The 18,449-nt window shown below is 44.2% G+C and overlaps 1 protein-coding gene across 6 annotated transcripts in view; it reads left to right on the top strand.

Moving 5' to 3' along the window:
* The window catches only part of PLEKHG1 (pleckstrin homology and RhoGEF domain containing G1), a 211,962-nt gene that overhangs the window by 139,563 nt on the left and 53,950 nt on the right, over positions 1-18,449 (top strand). For all 6 annotated transcript variants that reach the window (XM_019735456.3, XM_019735458.3, XM_088795395.1 and 3 more), the window contains one exon: positions 15,891-15,991. In XM_019735456.3, coding sequence (XP_019591015.3) covers positions 15,891-15,991 — 101 coding nt within the window. The remainder of the gene's footprint in view (positions 1-15,890; positions 15,992-18,449) is intronic.

The raw sequence follows: 18,449 nt of genomic DNA, 5'->3' as shown, positions 1-18,449 counted from the left end.
TTTTCCTGTGTGATCTTGGACAAGTTACTAAACTTCTCTGAGTTCCAGTTTCTTCACCTGTAAAATGGGAATACTAGGATTGTTGTGAAAATTAAATAAGATTATCTGTGCAAAATGCTTAGCAAAGGGCTAGGCCTACAGTGAGCACTCAAATGAGAGCTATTACATTATTATTAGTATTAATTGGTGTTATTTGGACAAGGCCAGTAATTTCTGGTAAGTTTTAAATTATCATAATATTGTTGTGATTGCTAATCTATGTTAAAGAATTAGTTCAGAAAATTATTTTAACTGTGCAATTTAAAGAGGATATATCTTGTTGTGGACTTTAGTTTACCTGGCACACCTACATGGAGTTGGAATTCATTTCTAACATCACAAAGGGCTGCAATAGTGGTGTAAAATTATTTTCAGAATTTTGATTTGACCTGAATCAAAGTGAGATTGATTTAAGGGACAGAGCGCTGGTCTGGGCTCCAGTGCCACGCTGACAGTCCGCTGTGTGCCCAGGGACAAATGACCAATCTGACCTCAGCTTCATCCTTTGTCAACGAGTCTAATTCAGACACAGCCGAAATCGAAAGAGGATTGGAGAGTGCATCCCCTCCAGCCTCAGCGCTCAAGAATGTAACCAGGAAATAAGTAAGTCCTTTGAGCAACCAAAATAGATATTTCAAATCCAAACAGTAAATCCTGTGTCTCTACTCATAGAGAGGCCCCAAGCTCTCACTAAGAGCCCATTTACCCTACGTGTTTAAAATAAGCCTCAGCATTTAGTTTCCTAGCCCACAGCGAAGGGCGAGGGTGGGAAGGGGTGGATGTGACAGCACTAAGGAGCAGAGGAAAGAACTCCTTAGTAGATTAATTCATGTGAAGCCATTTAGAATGGGCGCAAACGCCCCTCAGTCACCCTGTGAATCTTACGTGTGAATTATGGCCCAGAGTGTCCTTACTGATACACGTGAATAGCAAGAAAAGTTTTCACTAAGCTTGATATAGCACCTAAAATATATTGTCTGATCCTGGCCTTCATAAACAAAGTCATTATTAAATTATAATAACTGACTTTCTAAATGTTTTTTATTATTGTAAAATATACATAACATTTACTGTTTTAACCATTTTTAAGTATACAATTCCGTGGCATAGAGCACATTTAAGGTGTTGTGCAAGCATCACCACTGCCCATTCCTAGAACTTTCTTGTATCATCCCAAACAGAAAGTCTGTACCCATTAAACAGTAACTTCCCATTCTCCCCTTCCCCAGCCCCCAGCAACCTCGTCTACTTTCTGTCTATGAATTTGCTGAACTCATACAATATTTGTCCTTCTGAGCCCGGCTTATTTCACCTAGAATAATGTTTCCCAGATTCATCCATGTTGTAATGTGTATCAGAATTTCATTAGTTATAGTTATCTTAGAGAAAATTCTCGTACAATAGCTGATCCCTTAACAAAAGTGAGATGCCACTTTGTAAAAATGAGAATCATCCTTCCTCTGTAAGGGGAGGAATTACGAAAATAATGAAGGCATGATGAGAAATTGTAAGCATCTCCCCAACCCAAAACAAAGTGGAATACTTGTTCTGAATGTGAAGATTATTTGTTGTATACACTAATATAAAAGAATCCATAATGATTCTTGTGCTTGAATCATTGGCACCTCCCACCCCCCTCCCCACCCCAAAGTAGGCCACACAAAAAATGGAGACCGGCCGCAGCTTAGGTCTGTGGTTTCAAGTGACAAAATCACACTGAGGCAAGATTATTCTTTAGTTTTCTCCACATGCTGCTGTCTAAAGAGCATTGTGCGTGCACACGTGTGTGTGTGTGTGTGTGTGTGTGTGTGTGTGTGTTGCGGGAGGCAGAGTGAGCCATTCTTTTATACTCTTTAAAATATTTTCTTCTGAAACAAGCCTTCTTTTCTCTTTGGAGCAACAAGAAATGTTACAAGTGTTCCTTTAGCTTTACGATGGGGCTTAAAGTTGTGCTGTTAACCTTTCAGAACGCTTTAAGTGGGAGATGAGTCAGGGGAGCACCCACCCGGGCCTCTAGCAGCAGCCTACAATAAATACAGAATTGCTGAAAAGACGGCTGCCTTTGTCCCGTCTTCCATGCAGCAGTGGATAAATCGCTCAACCCGGGGGTCGGTTTATAGCCTCCTCAATGGTGTTGCAAATGCAAATGCACGTGGAGAAAAGGGTGAGAGTTAATCTACTTTTGATTAGGGAAGCGTTTCTTTTCTTGTGCAAAGGGGGAGTTGGGTGGGTGGGAAGAGAGTTAAAAACGAAATGCATAGTTTAGGAACCTTTGTCATCTTCCAGAGGTCGTGCTGTAAAAATGCTGTCCCTGAGACAAAGGCGAGGGGAGGGAGCAAAAGAGGAATGCTGGGTTGGGTTACAGTTCAATACAACTTCGGCCACCTTGGGAGCGCCGGAGAGAGCAGCCCGGGACTGTTAACCCTCGCCTTGCCAGGCTCAGCCAGGTGACGGGGACAGGCTGCACAGTTGCTCTTCTCTGCAGACATTCAGGGCTGGGACAGCTAACGCATCAGGCCTACAAATTGTTCACATCCGTTTTGTGGGAGAGAAGGAGCTACCAAGACATCTCTGTGGCGCTGTATGAGGATTACCCTGCTTCCTTTATCATGGAATTCTACGTGCAAGTGCTCCTAAAAGCACCTGAGCCAGGCGGGGCCTGGGAAGGATGCAGAAAGATTCCTGGGAAGAACCTGGAAGGAGGAGTTAGTAGGTTATGACAGTAGGAGAGACAATCTTGGCGATGAGACTAGAATATGTAAAGACAGAGAAGCATGAGAGATCAGGGGACATGGGACATTCTTGAATGTATAAGGAGTGAGCATCTGCCTATCGGTTGGGGGTGGGGGCGAGGGGTTAGGGGACATGGGAGGGAGCTAGAAAGTGGTAAAAGAGGAGCCTAGAAAGGTAGGCAGGGTGCAAGCCTTGAAGGACCCTTCTCAGTGCTGAAAACTGAGGCAGGATTTTATGCAGGAGGCATACATCAAATCTGAGTTTTAGAAAGATCACACTGGACTCATCCTGAGAAATTGGAGGGGTCAGACCGCAGTAGAGCAACTAGTTGGGATGTCCTCGCTGTGGTCCTGGTGGGAGGTGACCAAGACCAAGGCAGCGATGAGAGAGGAGGGGTCAGTTTCAACAGAGAGACAGGCAGGATTTACTGTCCAGGGGACATAGCAGGTGAGAGGGCCAGGCTGTGGGAAACTTTTGAGTGTCAACTTTTGAATGTCATTGGGACTTTGTATGCATGTCCCCCTAGCAACCTTCAGACCCTGTCCCAACAGTGATGGTCGATAACAAGCTGCTCATGTAGGTTAGTCTTCCTATGGCAGAGAAGGGTGGTGGGAAGACTTCTTATGATGATTTCTCAGTGTGCAGATGGAGTTCATTTGCTTGTGAACCGAAAGAGCGTCCAATCTGGTTATTTTCCCTGCTCTGCTGAGCAGAGACATGGGACACAGAAGGCCCCCCAACAGCCACCACTGCTGGCCACTCTGTGCAGGGATACCTTGTGCAGGGCTCTTTGCAGGGGCCTTGTCATTTAACAAGCAGAAAGATGAGGTGGGAGTAGCTGTATTATCCCTACTTAACAGCTGACACGGGAGTCTCAGCAAGTTCGATAACCCGCCCAAGGTCGGGCTGTCAGACCCAGGCTGCCTGCCTTGTCGGCCGGTGCATTTGCCAGCATCCTGTGTCTGGAGCTGAGGCCCTCGTGAGGAATCTGTCCTGTCCCCAGTGCCATGCTCTGTCCTCAGATGAGTCCACTGTCCTGGGACAGGAGATTTTGCAGCGGATGGAAACTGCGTCTGTCACAAGAACAAGGATAGAGCATAAATTAGTGCTGTAGAAATTCATCCCTTACGATCTCTTGAGAAATCACTTATGGAAACCTCATCCTATGCTCAAAAGCTCTCTCTCTCTCTCTCTCTCTCTCTCTCTCTCTCTCTCTCTCTCTCTCTCTCAACAACATGGCCAGAGACATTGTGCTTTAGATTTCAGAGAGGAGAAAAAAAAATGTTTTCCCCAAATCACGCATTTCATTCTTTGGCATGAATTAGGACCAGGCCTCTAGTGCCACGGACGGAAATCTTTGCATTTTACCCCACCCAAGAGTCCCGGCATTCTTGGAGAAGGTCAAGTTTCTGGGGAGCGTCCCATCATGCTGGCCCCCATTTTACTCTCTGTACCATGCCTCTCCCTGCCGCTCTGCAGACCACCGAGCCCATGGCTGATACTATGTCAATAAATAACTTCTGGTTGAGATCTTACTGTGATGAGATCAACAACCGTATAGCCAGAGAAGCAATAAAATATGCCCTCAAGGCTACTCATTGTTTTCGGTACAATAAACGGAACAGCTTAGCCTATGCATTTCCATACTTAGCACTGGATTACCTAATGCCGCCAGAATATAATCACATGCGTCCGCATTGAAAAACTGCCCATCTAGAGCTCGGTCCTTGTGTGGATGCTTTATTTTAATATATACAGTCTCATTGCGTTGCAATTTTCAAGTAGAATAGCTTGACCTTGAGGGTCATTGTCAATCTGTGTGACTCACTAGATGGGGTATCAGCTAATATCGTCCAGCCTTTGCTCTCACTAGTTAATATTGTCCTGCTTGAGCCTGGTTGAAACCTTATTTTGTTTCAGGGTGAAAGTTCCAAGTAAATGAGCACAAGTAGCACGAGGCTGATGTCTCTGAGGCCGTGTTTCATGTCTGTCAAGTGAGCACTGCTTAAGCAGCTGCTGTATACAGACCAGTTGCTTTGAGAATTACCTGTATTACAGTTCCTGTCTCAGGAAAAGAGGCTAGAACGTCATCCAACTCATTAAATAAGCCATGTAGTTCACTACTGTCCGACACATGATTCAGTCTAGCGTACAACGGCTGGTGAAGTGTACGTGGGACCCTGTGGCTCCATCTGTTTTCCTGGGCCATTATTTCATGTGCTGATTTCAATATTTCTGGTGCTCTAGAATGAAGAGTCCTCCAGTGAAGTGTAGAAGCGTAGTGGGTGATTGGGTCTGTGAACAGAATATGTGTTTGCTGCAGAAACCAATGGCCACATTTGGATGTTGAGGGAAGGCTCTTCGGCCATGGGTGTACGGAAGGGATGTGCAACGCTCTGGGGAGAAGTCAGAGCCTCACTGATAAAGCCCAGACCGGCTGTTGTCAGAGACTGTGCCAGAAGTTAATGCGAATAAGCGTGCTACTTGTATGTGCTCCCATGGGAAGCAGTAAAACCCAGACCGCAGTTGCTTATCCACAGTCCGGAGGAAGCTTTCTGAAGCAGGGCCTGCAGCACTTCGTGCTTTCTCCTTCTGGACATCAATGTTTGTCCTCTGACAAAGGCCATGCTTTCAGAGCTGCCATCCCTCTCTTCACTTCTGACTGATCTTCATTTTATAGCGATTCCTCATTCTGTAGCTTTCAAACACTCTGCCTTCCAGGCTCTTCATCATGTACATTGTTTCATATACTTAAAAGGAGCACGGTGCCGGGAGGGCTGGAAGAATTCATTTGTAATGTTCCGCGTGACTGGTTTTGTAAGGGAGTGTGTCCCTATGGGGACAGCTATTCGTAGGGAGTCATGCAAATAAAGAGCAATGGAATGACCCACCCTGGGGTGACTGCCAAGGGAAGTGGGACGTTTTGAAGGACTAGAGAGCCACGTACCAGTGAGAAGGAAGGAAAAGAACTTGTCAACAGGATGGGAAGGCCTGAGCCAACGCTGAAAGTAAAATGGCAGATGGCTGAGCTCTGGTGTGTTTGGCTGACGGAAAAGCACACCTTGGGATGTGTGTTGATGAGCACACGAAGCAGCGGGTTCAGCACGTGAAGGGATGACACCAATTCAGAGCATCTGTGCCGATCCTGGCACATGGGAGGTACCTAGTCAGTGAGAGCTGTCATCTCTGGGAGGCTCCTACCTCATCCCTAGTAAAAACCATATTTAATCCCCAGTTGAGGTGAGCAGCCAACCTCTCCTATGGCTGAAAGATACCGTGTTAAGGACTAAAACCTTTGTAGCTGTAGTACAGGGTTTCAGTGCCCAGGCCATATAGTCAGCTGGTCCTGATTTGAATGCAGCTGAGTCACTCACTTTCTGTATGACCTTGGGGAGCGATGGAACCTTTCTAAGCTTTCAATAAAATGGGATTAATAACGGGCCCACCTCCTGGGATTGCTGTGAAGATTAAATGCGATAATGCATATAAAGCAACAAGCTCAGTACCTCGCAACAAACATAATAATAATGATAATAATAATAACCGTGGTAGTGGTAAATAGCACTGAGGAGGAGTTAGACTTCAGATGATCTAATAATATAAATTTATTTTACTGATCTTTTATTTTCTTTCCCATATACAAAACCCTTTGGGCTTTACTTAATTTTCCTTAATTACCATGTTTCAAATGACACCCAGCAGTACCGTGATTATAACTGAGATGAATCAGTGTCTTATTTTCAGGTAGTTAAGGCTTTGCCAGGATATCACGTCCTTCCACCACCGTGTCAGGCTTTGCCATTTCCCTCCGTAGAGATTAGAGTTATGTCTAATTGCATCTGTCTGCTTCCTTACCGGCCGTGGGACCGGGAGAGTCAAAAGGCAGTAAAAAAATCATGCTAAGTTGACCTGGTGATGAGGAAAACAGAAAAAGAGAGTTGGAGAAGAGTAAGGCAATCGGAGGGTTCTTCTCAAGGGAGTGGCTGATAAACTTCTTTCACTTTCCTACCTTCTCAACCTGCCGCCCAGAGTCTAATGTTCCAGGTGGTTCTGGCAAACTCTGGTGGCCCATTTGGAAGCTTGTAAACATATTTTACATTTCTGTGCATTCAGTAAGCACAGAGATTATCTGAGAAATGCTTCCCCCCACTTTTTTTTTTTTTTTTTTTTTTTTTTGGAGCTAGAAATGGCTATAGAATTAAAGAGTATCAGAGAAAAAGCAATGGTAGGTTTCAAATAAGTATGTAAAGACATTTCGAGATGCAAGAGGACCTCTCGTATTTTAAGAAGAACTTTGCATATGAGAATGTTGTCAATGTAATTTGAAAGCACCAGGCCAGGGGTGTCAAAACTGCGGTTGGCCCGCGGGCCAACTGCGGCCCGCTATCCATTTTTAATTGTCCCACAGCAAATTCCAAAAATATATTTAGTTTACTTAAGTAAACCAGGTGAGGCAATACGTACTTCACCTCGAGTGAGTGGCCCGGCTGTTTGTGTATTTTACCGCATATGGCTCTTGGTGAAAAACGTTGAAAAAAGTTTGGACACCCCTGCGCTAAGCAATGTTTTTAAAACATTTAACAAGTAGAAAATTAAGTTTTTCTGCTGTGTTATTACAAAAGGTACTCTCAAGAACTTTTCTAATTGTATAACTAAGGGCAATGTAAGAGATTAATTTTTGTGTTATATTTGTTCCAACTTCCTTTTAATTATTGTAACAGTTTTAGATTTACTCACATGTATATACATCAAAGCATTCCTCCTGACACCAATATGAAATAAATACAGACAATTGATCTCTGCAGTGGTCCTCAAGTGTGTAGGAAAAGATGGGTCTCCAATACTGTTAAGAACTTTAATATATTAATGCTAATCCTGTTTCTCAATATCTTGCTTATATCATCAGATTGCTGTACACTGCCAGTTCACAAATATTTTCTGCTTAAAGTCTTTGGGGAAAACCAAACGAATAGTCCCAATTATCTTTCAGCAAAGGTGTTTTGCTCTTTCTATTCAACACTGCTGTTTTTAACAGAATTCCTGTTCGCCCACCGCCTCCCCAAGTTTCTCTTTCTGGAAGAACTGCCCAGTCCTCCCCTTTCTAGGTCTAGCTGTCCCGTGTCTCCTCCCAAAGGGGAACCTCCTCGCCCCCTTCTTTCAGGAGAAAGAAGTGAAACAATAGAGGCGACTGAACAAGCACATGTATCATTTGTCACAGTTTAACAAGGGGGCCATTCCTGACATTTTTTACTGATGTCTTTTGTGTTGAAAGTGTTCTAGAAGGTAAATGAGGCTGAAACCTCCCAGTTTTGTTTTTCATTCTTTTACTCCAATATCTCAGAGCCATCAACGCTGATTTCCACATATCGCCAATTAAGATCCGCCTCTATCCCATCAATTAGGAAAACTGAATGAGAACTGACATGTCAGCAACTGAAGCTGCGTTTAACTTTAATTTAGACTTCGCTCTCTGTCTTTCTCTCTCTCAATCTCTCTCTCCCTCTCTTCCTCTCTCCCTCTCTCCCTCTCTTCCTCTCTCCCCCTCCGTCACCTCTCCTCTTTCTCATACTGTGCATGTGTATCTTTTTCTCTTACTTGATCTTTCTTTTTTCTCTTCTCTCTTTCATCTCCTTTCACTCTCTCTTCCCTGTTTCTCTCCCTGCTTTCCTCCCTCTGTTTCTTTCTCCTCTTCCCCTCTTTTCCCCATCCTCACTTATTCTCTTCCTAGGTCTGTCACTTCCTCCCCGCTTCTCCACACCCCTCCAGTAACGCTGGTGGAAAGGTTTTGTCCGGCTGCTGAGACATTGTATTTTCAGTACAGTTCTCTGTGGTGTGGGGGCTGCATTAGGTCAACTCAGCGACCCCATCGTTCCCACAATAAGAGCTTTTGTTACCAGCTCGATGGCCAGAGACCCCCGGCTCCCATTTCTTTGGCTGCACCTGCCTCCCCGGTGGATGTGGACAGAGAAAGAAGAGAAAACAGATTAACGTGCAGATTAGACTTCTGATACTTTATCTGCAGGCTCAGGCAGGCACTTTTACCACTATACACCCTGTTGAGTGGCTTATTTGAAACAAAGATAAGGCTTTCTTTCATTTGAAAATGTATTCTTCTATATATTCTTACAGCACTTTGTCCATAATTCTTATAACACTTAAATTGTTACGCCACGACTTTCTTCTGTTACATATCTTTCTCCTTGCTCTCTTGTGAGCACCTAGAGGAACAGGGATCACATCTCACTCGTTTCTGAATGTCCCCCCTTTCACACAGTGACTACCACTTGGGAATGTGCCCCCCAATCTTTATTAACTAAGTATATTATATACAATACAGCCATGATAAAGAACGAGAAAACAATATTTACATATAGGAATTAGGTGTCTTTACCTACATTGAGTGGGGAAAAAACAAAGTTGTGAATCAAGTGTAGAATCTCATTTGGACAGATAGAATTATGCCCCAGAAGTGTGCAAACTACATCATCGACCAGAGTTACCTCTGGAGAGTGACATTTGGTGAGAAAAGGAAGATCCTGAGGAGGTAGAGGGAACGTGTTACTTCATATGCTCTCGCTTGTTAGTTTCGTTTTTGCAGCATAAAATGAAGCTGACCAGTGTCAATTTGGCCACTCCCTGCCCCACTCGGATAGACGTGCTCCCTGCCCAGACTTCCCAGGAGAGGTGCACGTCTTCCTGTCCTCCACCGCTCGTCTCTTCCCTTCACCTCAGCTCTGATGGGCACCGTCTGTCTTCTTCAGGGCCCATCACTGCCATTTATTCCCCTCTTGTCCTTCCAAATTTCCTCCCCCCACTTCCCTTTCTCTACACCAGCCAGCCCGTTCATGGGTGGGTGGGTGGATGGATGGATGCACGGATAGACGAATGGACAGATGAACAAACAGACAGATGGATTCAATTGACCAATCCTCCCTGGTCCTACGTCTCTCCAGTTACTGCTCCGCCATTCTCTTTCCTTTTTTTATCTGCCAACATCTCAAAATGTATACTCCTCTGTGACCCCTCTTCCAAATCAGTGTGTTCCTCTCTGTAGTTGCTGTACTTGGGATTTCGTTGCCTCCCTCAGTTTCCCTGAGACTGTTTCCACAAGAGGTGGGAAGCGTGTGCCTGACTCTGTGTTCCAAGGTCCTTGGAGCCCTGTGAAGTCTCCTCTCACTGCTCCCACTTAGGGGTGCGATCTCCTTGCAATGGGAGCCACACAGTCTGTCCTGACCTTGCTTTGCTCATTTTCTTCGCAAGGGGTTTTCGGTGTTCTCCTGGCCCTGGGAGGCTCCCGGAGGGTTCTGTGTCCTGCTGACCCCCAGTGACGTTGCCATTTGCTATCACTGAGATACTACGCTACAGCTGCTTTTTCATGGCCAGACACTTGACCCTGGGTCCTGAAACATGGGAGGACATTTGGCCCCACCATTCTGTCAATGCTGCATAAGACAGAGCCCACAGCTGGAAGTGGTGGGCCACATCCAGCTCCCTACAGAGCTCTCTGAGCAAACTGCTCGATTGTTCTTTTCAGATCCTATGGCTGAAAACCCCCCTTAGGGAATGTCCTACAGTCTTCACATGCCCCAAACCACCACACTGTCTTTGGCCCAGACCACCACCCTTTTCTCCACAGTTCTCTCAGGAAGGGGAAGAGACAGTGAATGAGTGGGGATGTGGGCCAGGCCCTGTGATTCTGGACTAGTCACATCCACCATGATGGTCCCTGAGGACACTTTATGCAGAGGACAATAGCTGGGAAATAAAAGCTGCATTTCTCCTCAGAGCTTTCACCCTAACAAGAACAAGATGAGGGAGCCCAAGCCATCTACTCCTTAGATGAGCTAGGCCAAAAGACACGCCTCGTCTCCTTTCCACCACAGATCCCCAAAAGTGTTTCTAAGTATTTTATCTGGGATTGAAGAACTCCAGTGCAGGGGGTACCAGCCAGCCAGGGAGGCCTGGAACCCCCTTGCCAAGGCCGCTGCCAGCTTAGCCAGCAGGAGCGGCACTAAGTTAGTTTCACCATCCACCTGGGAAAGAAAATGGGAAGGAAAGATGAAAGCTGGCTGGTCCTTCTCCCCAGAGGGAGCAGCCAGGCCCTCTCCATGCTCTGTAGAAGAGAAGAGAAGACGAGGGACTGGTCTCACTGCCTTTTAATTCACTCACTGCCACATTGGATGAGAAAATATCCTACTGGGAGCCAGGAGAACAGCACCCCTCATCCTTGGAGTGGAAAGGGAGGGAAGAGAGAAGAGCCCAGACTCTCCTGAAAGCCAACACCGTTCCTCAGTCGCTTAAACTATGACTGTCACCCTTAACTGGCCCCTTTCATTCTCCGCATTCAGTTCAATACCTCTCCTCTCCATGGAGCTTGTCGAGCGCTGGGTCTGAGCTCACCCACACTGCTGCCCTGGTCTAACTGGCCTCCCCACGGGCACTTGTATAGCTTCTGTCCTATTGTCTTTCCTGATGCTGGGATGGCCTTTGATCTCCTTGTATCCTGCAGTGGTCGCACCACCTCCAGAGCCTGGAAGATGCTCCAGGATCAGCCCGGTCCTCACTCCAGCCTCGGCTCCCATTGCAGCCCCACCTCCACGTCAGTGTGCGCATGCACAGCCCTGCTGCCCTCAGTCCGTCTCAGCTCCTTTGAGTGTCCTGGCTGCACCCTGCATTTTGTGACCTTGTTTATTCTTACCATCCGCCTGGATGTTGTCATCTCCTTCCTACTCCTTTCTCTGTGTTCAGACTCCTGGTCGTCCTTAAAGGTTCGTCTCCCTTATCACCTCCACTAGACAGCCTTTCTCTGCCTGGGAATTGACCACATCTCCCTCTGCCTCCTCTCTCCTATGTGCTGAATATTTATCAGTGTCAGTCGTGTGGCCTAAACACTGTATTATACTTATTTGTTTACACTTGTCTTTCAACTGCACAGGGAGCTCCTTGGGGGAAGGGGTCATGTTTTATTCATTTTTTTAATTCCTAGCTTGTAAAACAAAACTTGGCATGCATTCTTGTGTCCTCAGAAAAAAAGGGGGAAGAAGGGTTTGCATGAATGAATGTGAGTGTGCTTTTAAACTATGAACTGCTGTACTCACACACACGTACGTTGTTGTCGTATCCACAGCATCCGGATGCAATACACGGCATTTGGAAGGCAGGTTTTGGGATAAATAGATGGCTACATTCTAGAAAAGGAGGAGGGGTTGGAGGAACAGAAAAAGATGCTTCCTCTAAAATAAAGACCAAAAAAATCTTAAATGGGAGTTATAGCAAAAGGATTGGAATTTGGAAGTTCTAGCAACAGAAATTAGACCAAAAAGAGTAAACGGTAAAAATCACTACGTAGAATTTTGAAATGTGAGCCGGATTTAGAAACCAAACTTTTCTGAATTTGAATGCGAATTTGAATTCTGTCCCAGTTTCTTAAGCATCGCTGCTGGATGGTTATCTAGACCAGGGCTTCTCAAACTATCAATCATGATGGATGTGTGTTTGTGTGTGTGTGTGTGTGTGTGTGTGTGTGTGTGTGTGTGTGTGTGTGTTTTCCAATCAGTCACACATTGACACTTTTGTAAAATACAATAAAAAAAGAATTACTAGAAAAATGAAACAGAAGCAATCACACAAAATACAAGTCCAAATTTGTCACTAGACTCAGCAGATCTCGTTCTGCCAAAATGCTATAAACGTTTCTACATGCTTCCTCTCAATGTGCGTACTTATCTTCTGCAGATCGGTAATCAATGGTTTGCAAACTGGCTCCTGTCCATTTACCACATTTCGAATAGCACGAAATTAGACTCTAGTTGGATATTTTCAATAACAAGGAATGGACACATTAATGAGAAGAGGACACTTATGTACAAATCTTACCACGGTGGAGATCTTTTTAAAAATTTATTTAAAAAAATTATCTTTCACTTACAGTTGACATACAATATATTAGTTTCAGGTGGACAGCGTAGTGATTAGACATTTATATACCTGGCAAAGTGCTCACCCTGATAAGTCTAGTACCTGTTTGACATGGTGGAGATCTTAAGGGTATAAACTGATAAGAAAATAAATACTTTAAGGCAAAACTTGAAATCATATAATAAAGTTATTCAGATGGTGAAAAGTTCGTGTGTGTGTGTGTGTGTGTGTGTGTGTGTGTGTGTGTATCCTTACCCCTCTCCCCACCCTGAAGCAGAGTGAATTCTTGGTCCTCTTGGAGAATAATTGTTTTCAATGCAGAAGTTTTAAATTGACCCTTCATTGGTAGCAGTAGGGTAGCCATATGCACTGACATCAAGCCAATAAAATTAATAAACAGTGCGACAGGCTCTAATAAATTTCATTGGTGTCTTTACTCTGTCATTTGAGCACAGAATGAACGGTTATTACCACAGAGCTTCAAACGTCTCATTTTGGCTTCAGATGATTACAGCTGCTAATGCAGAGCGTGCTACAGTAGTTTTCAGTAACTGGTTTAGGGCTAAAGTATCATATTTAAAAGACTTAATTATGATTGGGGGTGGGGGACAAGTTGTGGCCATATGACTTTGATATGTTTTCTAGAGCAGCCTACAAAAATCTGGACTCCTGAAGATGTGTTTCTCTCAACTATTTCAGAAAACAAGCAGCTTTTAAAATCGGGTTTCTCTACACAGACTTGGGGGTTTTGAAACGCTTTCAGTTGGCGATGGGCCATCACTTGTTGGAAGTGGGCCATGGCTCCTTGTCTCTCACCCCAGATGAAATTCTTCAAGCCCCTTAACTCAGTCTTTGCCTCACATGAAGAATTTAGTTTCAGGTTTCGGCAAATGAGCACCCTTCACACTTGGAGTGAGAAAAGTGATTGTTCATTTACTCGTGAAACCCCATTGCCATCAGCCAGGTGAATTTGGCATGAAAACATCATCTCTGGCCCTCGCTTCATCCTGCTGTTTGGTGAGGGTCTTGCCCATCCACAGCCTTCTGGTTTACTTTGTAGTATCACACCCAGCCATAGCCTTCTGTTCCACCTTCTTAATTTTGCGTACAGTACATCCTTTTAAAGTGTTAATAAGGTGGCCGATGGCTCAGTTGATTAGACCTCGAGCTCTTCTCAACAAGGTTGCCGGTTTAATTCCTGCCATGGGATGGTGGGTTGTGCCCCCTGCAACTAAAGATTGAAAATGGAGACTGGACTTGGAGCTGAGCTGCGCCTTCCACAACTAGATTGAAGGACAACGACTTGGAGCTGATGGGCCCTGGAAAAACACACTGTTCCCCAATATTCCCCAATTAAAAAAAAACAAAGCTTAAAGTGTTAATCAAAGTATTAAGCAACTATCAAATATAAGCAGTCAGTGCAAGTTAAATGTTAGCCCATCCTTTTGTACCATGTGTAACCTTATGAAAATATCAATGAATGCGTGTATTTTTTTTGAGGAAGCATGGGTTAGGTTTTACATGTTCAAAATGTACTTTCAATTCTAGCTTTTTTTTTTTTTTTTTTAGCATTTCTTATTTGGGCGTTAACTCTGTATCCTATGCAGATACTTAAGCTCCTTGTAATTGTTTCATTCCTAAATGCCAGGACACTGGGTCTTGCTCTTGTGAGTTTTTAATGTCAACTATACTTAAACCTTGTGAATTGAATTTCTTATGAAGATGACCACTTTCTTAAGAAGAAAAGATGTTACCACAAAGCTTATTTGAAAAAACAATTATGAATATTGGTTCATGCATGACAATGATTTAAACATATAAAAAACTAGAATGGAAAGTTATTTGTTGCCATCTGTGAGATGGGCTACTGAGAAAGTTAATGATGAAACCCTGCCTGTTTTTCATTTGCGGAGCATAAAATGCATGAGAGAATGAATGTGGATTACTAAAAAAGAGGAAGCAATGACCTGACAGTTCTTAAATTTCAGTTTCGCCTTTTGCTGGTGGCGTCTACATCCTATTGTGTTTGCGATTGGACTTGGGAATGAGGTTGTAGTGCTGGGATGTTCATGGTCGGGCTGACTTTTCTCAGGGTTACTTTCTGTAAATGCTGCAGAATGCCCTGTGACGTTTGGTAGAGGGCCATAGTACATTGTTCAGCCCAGGGCAGGGGATTGTATTTATTTTTTATTTTGCGTTATTTCAGCTGTCTTCACTTTTTTCTTCATTGTCTTGCCTCCTGCAGAGTTCTTTTTCCAAGCATTGCTGGGGGAGGGGGAACGTTCCGTTATGAACTTTTTCGCACACTGGGGTGGAAAGCGTTTCTCCTCTCTCAGCAGTTCAAATAGCTTCTAAACCACGTATATTTAACCCACTGTGGGTCTGAGCCCCAGTTAGCTTTGTTTGTTCTGTATTAAAGCATTTAAATCATTTCAGTTTTTCATGGCTCATTACCATAGCCTATTAGATAGCATAAGTGAGTTATGTGGTGTGTTTTTTTGAAATTTTTTGTTTGTTTGTTTTTTTTACATAAATTGGTATTTGAGGAAGAATTTAGTTCTATATTTTAACAACTGATTTAGCTTTCTGACTTCAAGGGTATATTCAAAACAACTCTGTCAATTGTTTCCAGTTCTATTGTGATATAATTGACATGTAACATTGTATTAGTTTAAGGTGTACAGCATGATTATTACACACACACACACACACACACACACACACACACACACACACACAGTAACATAATTGCCACAATCGGTTTAGTTAACATCCATCATTTTACATAGTTACAATTTTTTTTCTTGTGATGAGAAACATTAAGATCGCTATTTCTGGTTTCCCACTATGTGAATTTTAGAGTATCTTTTATCATATAAGTCAGTCAAGGAAACAGCAGATGATGCTATTATATCAAAACTCTGATATTGGTAACTGGGGCCATTATATTATCCATCTAGGAAAGCTCTAATACATTGGGGTTGGGGGTAGATAATTAATGTATAATACACTCTCTTTGCTCAAAATCCCCATTCTATAAATATTATCATCATTAATAAAAGACTATTCTTATAGCAGAGCTAATGAGCACATTAGTATACTAATTACTCAAAACTGACATGAAAGATATATCTTGCATGACTAAAGATGGCGTGAGGAAGGAAGCCGTGTTTACGACACCCTTCTCCTTGACTTCACAGGATTACCTTGACTGCATCAGGGACCAAACGAAACTTCCTCTGGGGACGGAAGAGCGATCAGCCCTTTTTGGAAACATACGGGATATCTACCACTTCAATAGGTAAGTGAATACTCACAAGATTGTTCTCACATAGAACCATTAAGAATTTCTCTCCAATGAATGTGGCCTAAGAAAATTTACCTGTGATACCTGATTTGACTTCATAAATTTTTGTGGGTTCTCACACCATGGAGTCTTCTACCTGGAAGCATTCTTGCTTGCATACAGGTCATATTTATTGAATATTCCTGTCCTGCTCCATCCTGCTGGCTCAGAGGAGAGAACTACATGTCCTGATACAGCAGTGACATCTTTCTTCCACAACACAGTATGAACGGGGCATCCGAAAATACATGCTGACTTCGTCTGCAGCACCCCCACTTCCAATGGATTCTCTGAAAGTTTTCTTCTGCCTCGGGAGTGGGCAGGCAGGACACAGTAAACACACAATAATTACTTTAAGTCATACGCATATCAATTCAGATTCGTTCATCATTAAAATTAAAAATGATTCAATTTAATTCAAACATGTGTGAGTAGCTACTATGTAGCAGGCACTGGGCTTAGAAAATTGCCATCGTAAACAAGACAGACAGGGAGCTGAAGGGGATGGGGCAAGCAAATCAGTTATTATAACATAGTGGGACACGTTTTGGAAGACCAGGTCATAGGCAGGTGAACCACACGGACTCTGTTTTTCAGCATATCTGGGTTTGCATCCTCGCTGAACGATGTAGGTACCCTTTGGTGAGTCTTTAAACGGAGTAGAATAACTAACTTCCTCAGTTCAAGTCTTTGCTCAAATTTTCCTTTCTCAGTGACACTTACTGGACACCCACCCACACACCTTACCTGCTCTGCTGTTTCTTTTTCTCCTGGCACTTACTAGCAAGTTCTGGCATACAATACGTTTGACTGTTGGGTATGTCTGTTGTTTCTTTCCTTCCCACCTCCACTTACAGAATATTCCCCAAGGGCAGGGATTGCTCTGTTTTTGTACTTACTGCCCACGTGCCTAAAATAGCCGCTGACCCATAGGAGGCATCAGAACTTTTGTGGAATGAATGAATGAATTAAAACAATAAGAATATCTACTTTACATGGTTATTGTGAAGCTTCATTGCGCGGATCCACCTAAAGTGCCTAGCTCAATGCCAGCACAGAGTAAACACCCAAATACTAACCAATGGTGACATGGATTTTGTTGTAATAAAACCCCATTATGAAGGTCTACAGTGTGCTGCCATTGTGCGACTCAGCCACAGTGCAAATTATAAATCCTCCCCATCTTTGCATACCGAAATTGGTATCTGTGAGCTGCTCACGGGCACCGTCCACATCTCCTTTACTGCCTTTGAGTCCCCAAACCCTAGCACAAGTCCAGCCTCTGGGAGACGTGTTTGTTGAATTGTATCAACCCATCCCTCAATTTTGAAAGCTTAGGATGTCAAAAATGCCACGGTTGCAACAGCTCTAGCATTTCCATCAGTAGACTGTGAAAACCAGTGGGCATGTTCCCAGACGGTGGTTCTCGTCCTGGGCTACGCACTGGAATCACCTCAGAAGCTTTTTAAAAAATATTCGCTGGGTCCTACCCGCAGAATCTGCTTAATTGGTCTGGGGTGGGGCCAGGCCATCAGGATTCTTTAAAAGGTCCGCAGATGTTTGTAATGTGCGGCCATGGTTGAGAAACACTGTCTAGATCAAATAAACAAATTAATATGAAAAGAGAAAGGACATAAGAAAGCTGAATTGGGGAGTTTAGAGTCCACATGTTCATTAGCAATGACTTGGATTAGAGCAGGCCCCCATTTAGCAGTTACTGATGGTAAAACGTGTCCAGCGCCTGAGTGGCAGCTCCTTCCAGAACCCACCAGTGGCACTGTAACCCCTGAAGAGGGCAAGGCCAAGGTCAAGGTGCTGGGAGGTCCCTGGCCCACACGTCTGGAGGTTTGGCTGAGAGCTGCTGGTAATGACTGTTTATCTAGCGTTTCCTTCATGCTGGAGGGAGGGAGGCCTAGAGCTTCACGGGTATGATCACCTTATGTGCCTCACCTGGGCTTGTCTGACTGCAAACCCCAGGCGTTGAGCCCCATTCCCTCCTGCCAGAGTGGGGCCCTGCTCTTCAAACCACAGTTTGTCACACTGTGGCACGCTCCAAGGGTTCTGTACTCCGGAGTTTAAATCTTCATGAGCCTCCTAACTTAAAGAAAGATAAGAATGAAGTAGCCGCCTGTGGGAACAGAGCCCCAGAGAGCAGTTTCCAGGCTCTCGGCCTCACGTGGAAAGGTGCTGGCTCAGGTAGTAGATGGCCGTCAGCTGTGGCTAGTTGGCTGTCAGCTGTTACTGGTTAGCCACTCGCCACTGATATAACTGCTGCGGCTAAGCTAGCAAGGTGGTGGTATAATGGCGTGGCGTGGCGTGGCATGGATTGCGGATTGCAGAGAGGCGGATTGCAGTTAGCAAGTGAGGTTGGTTGGCAGAGGCAAGGTGATGGCAGGTTGCGGATCGTGTGGCT

Source organism: Rhinolophus sinicus, chromosome 2 (genome assembly GCF_057876585.1).
Source record: "Rhinolophus sinicus isolate RSI-liver-muscle chromosome 2, RSI-T2T, whole genome shotgun sequence".
Lineage (NCBI taxonomy): Eukaryota > Metazoa > Chordata > Mammalia > Chiroptera > Rhinolophidae > Rhinolophus > Rhinolophus sinicus.
The sequence above is the reverse complement of the archived record's forward strand: the minus strand, read 5'-3'. Positions and strand labels throughout refer to the sequence as shown.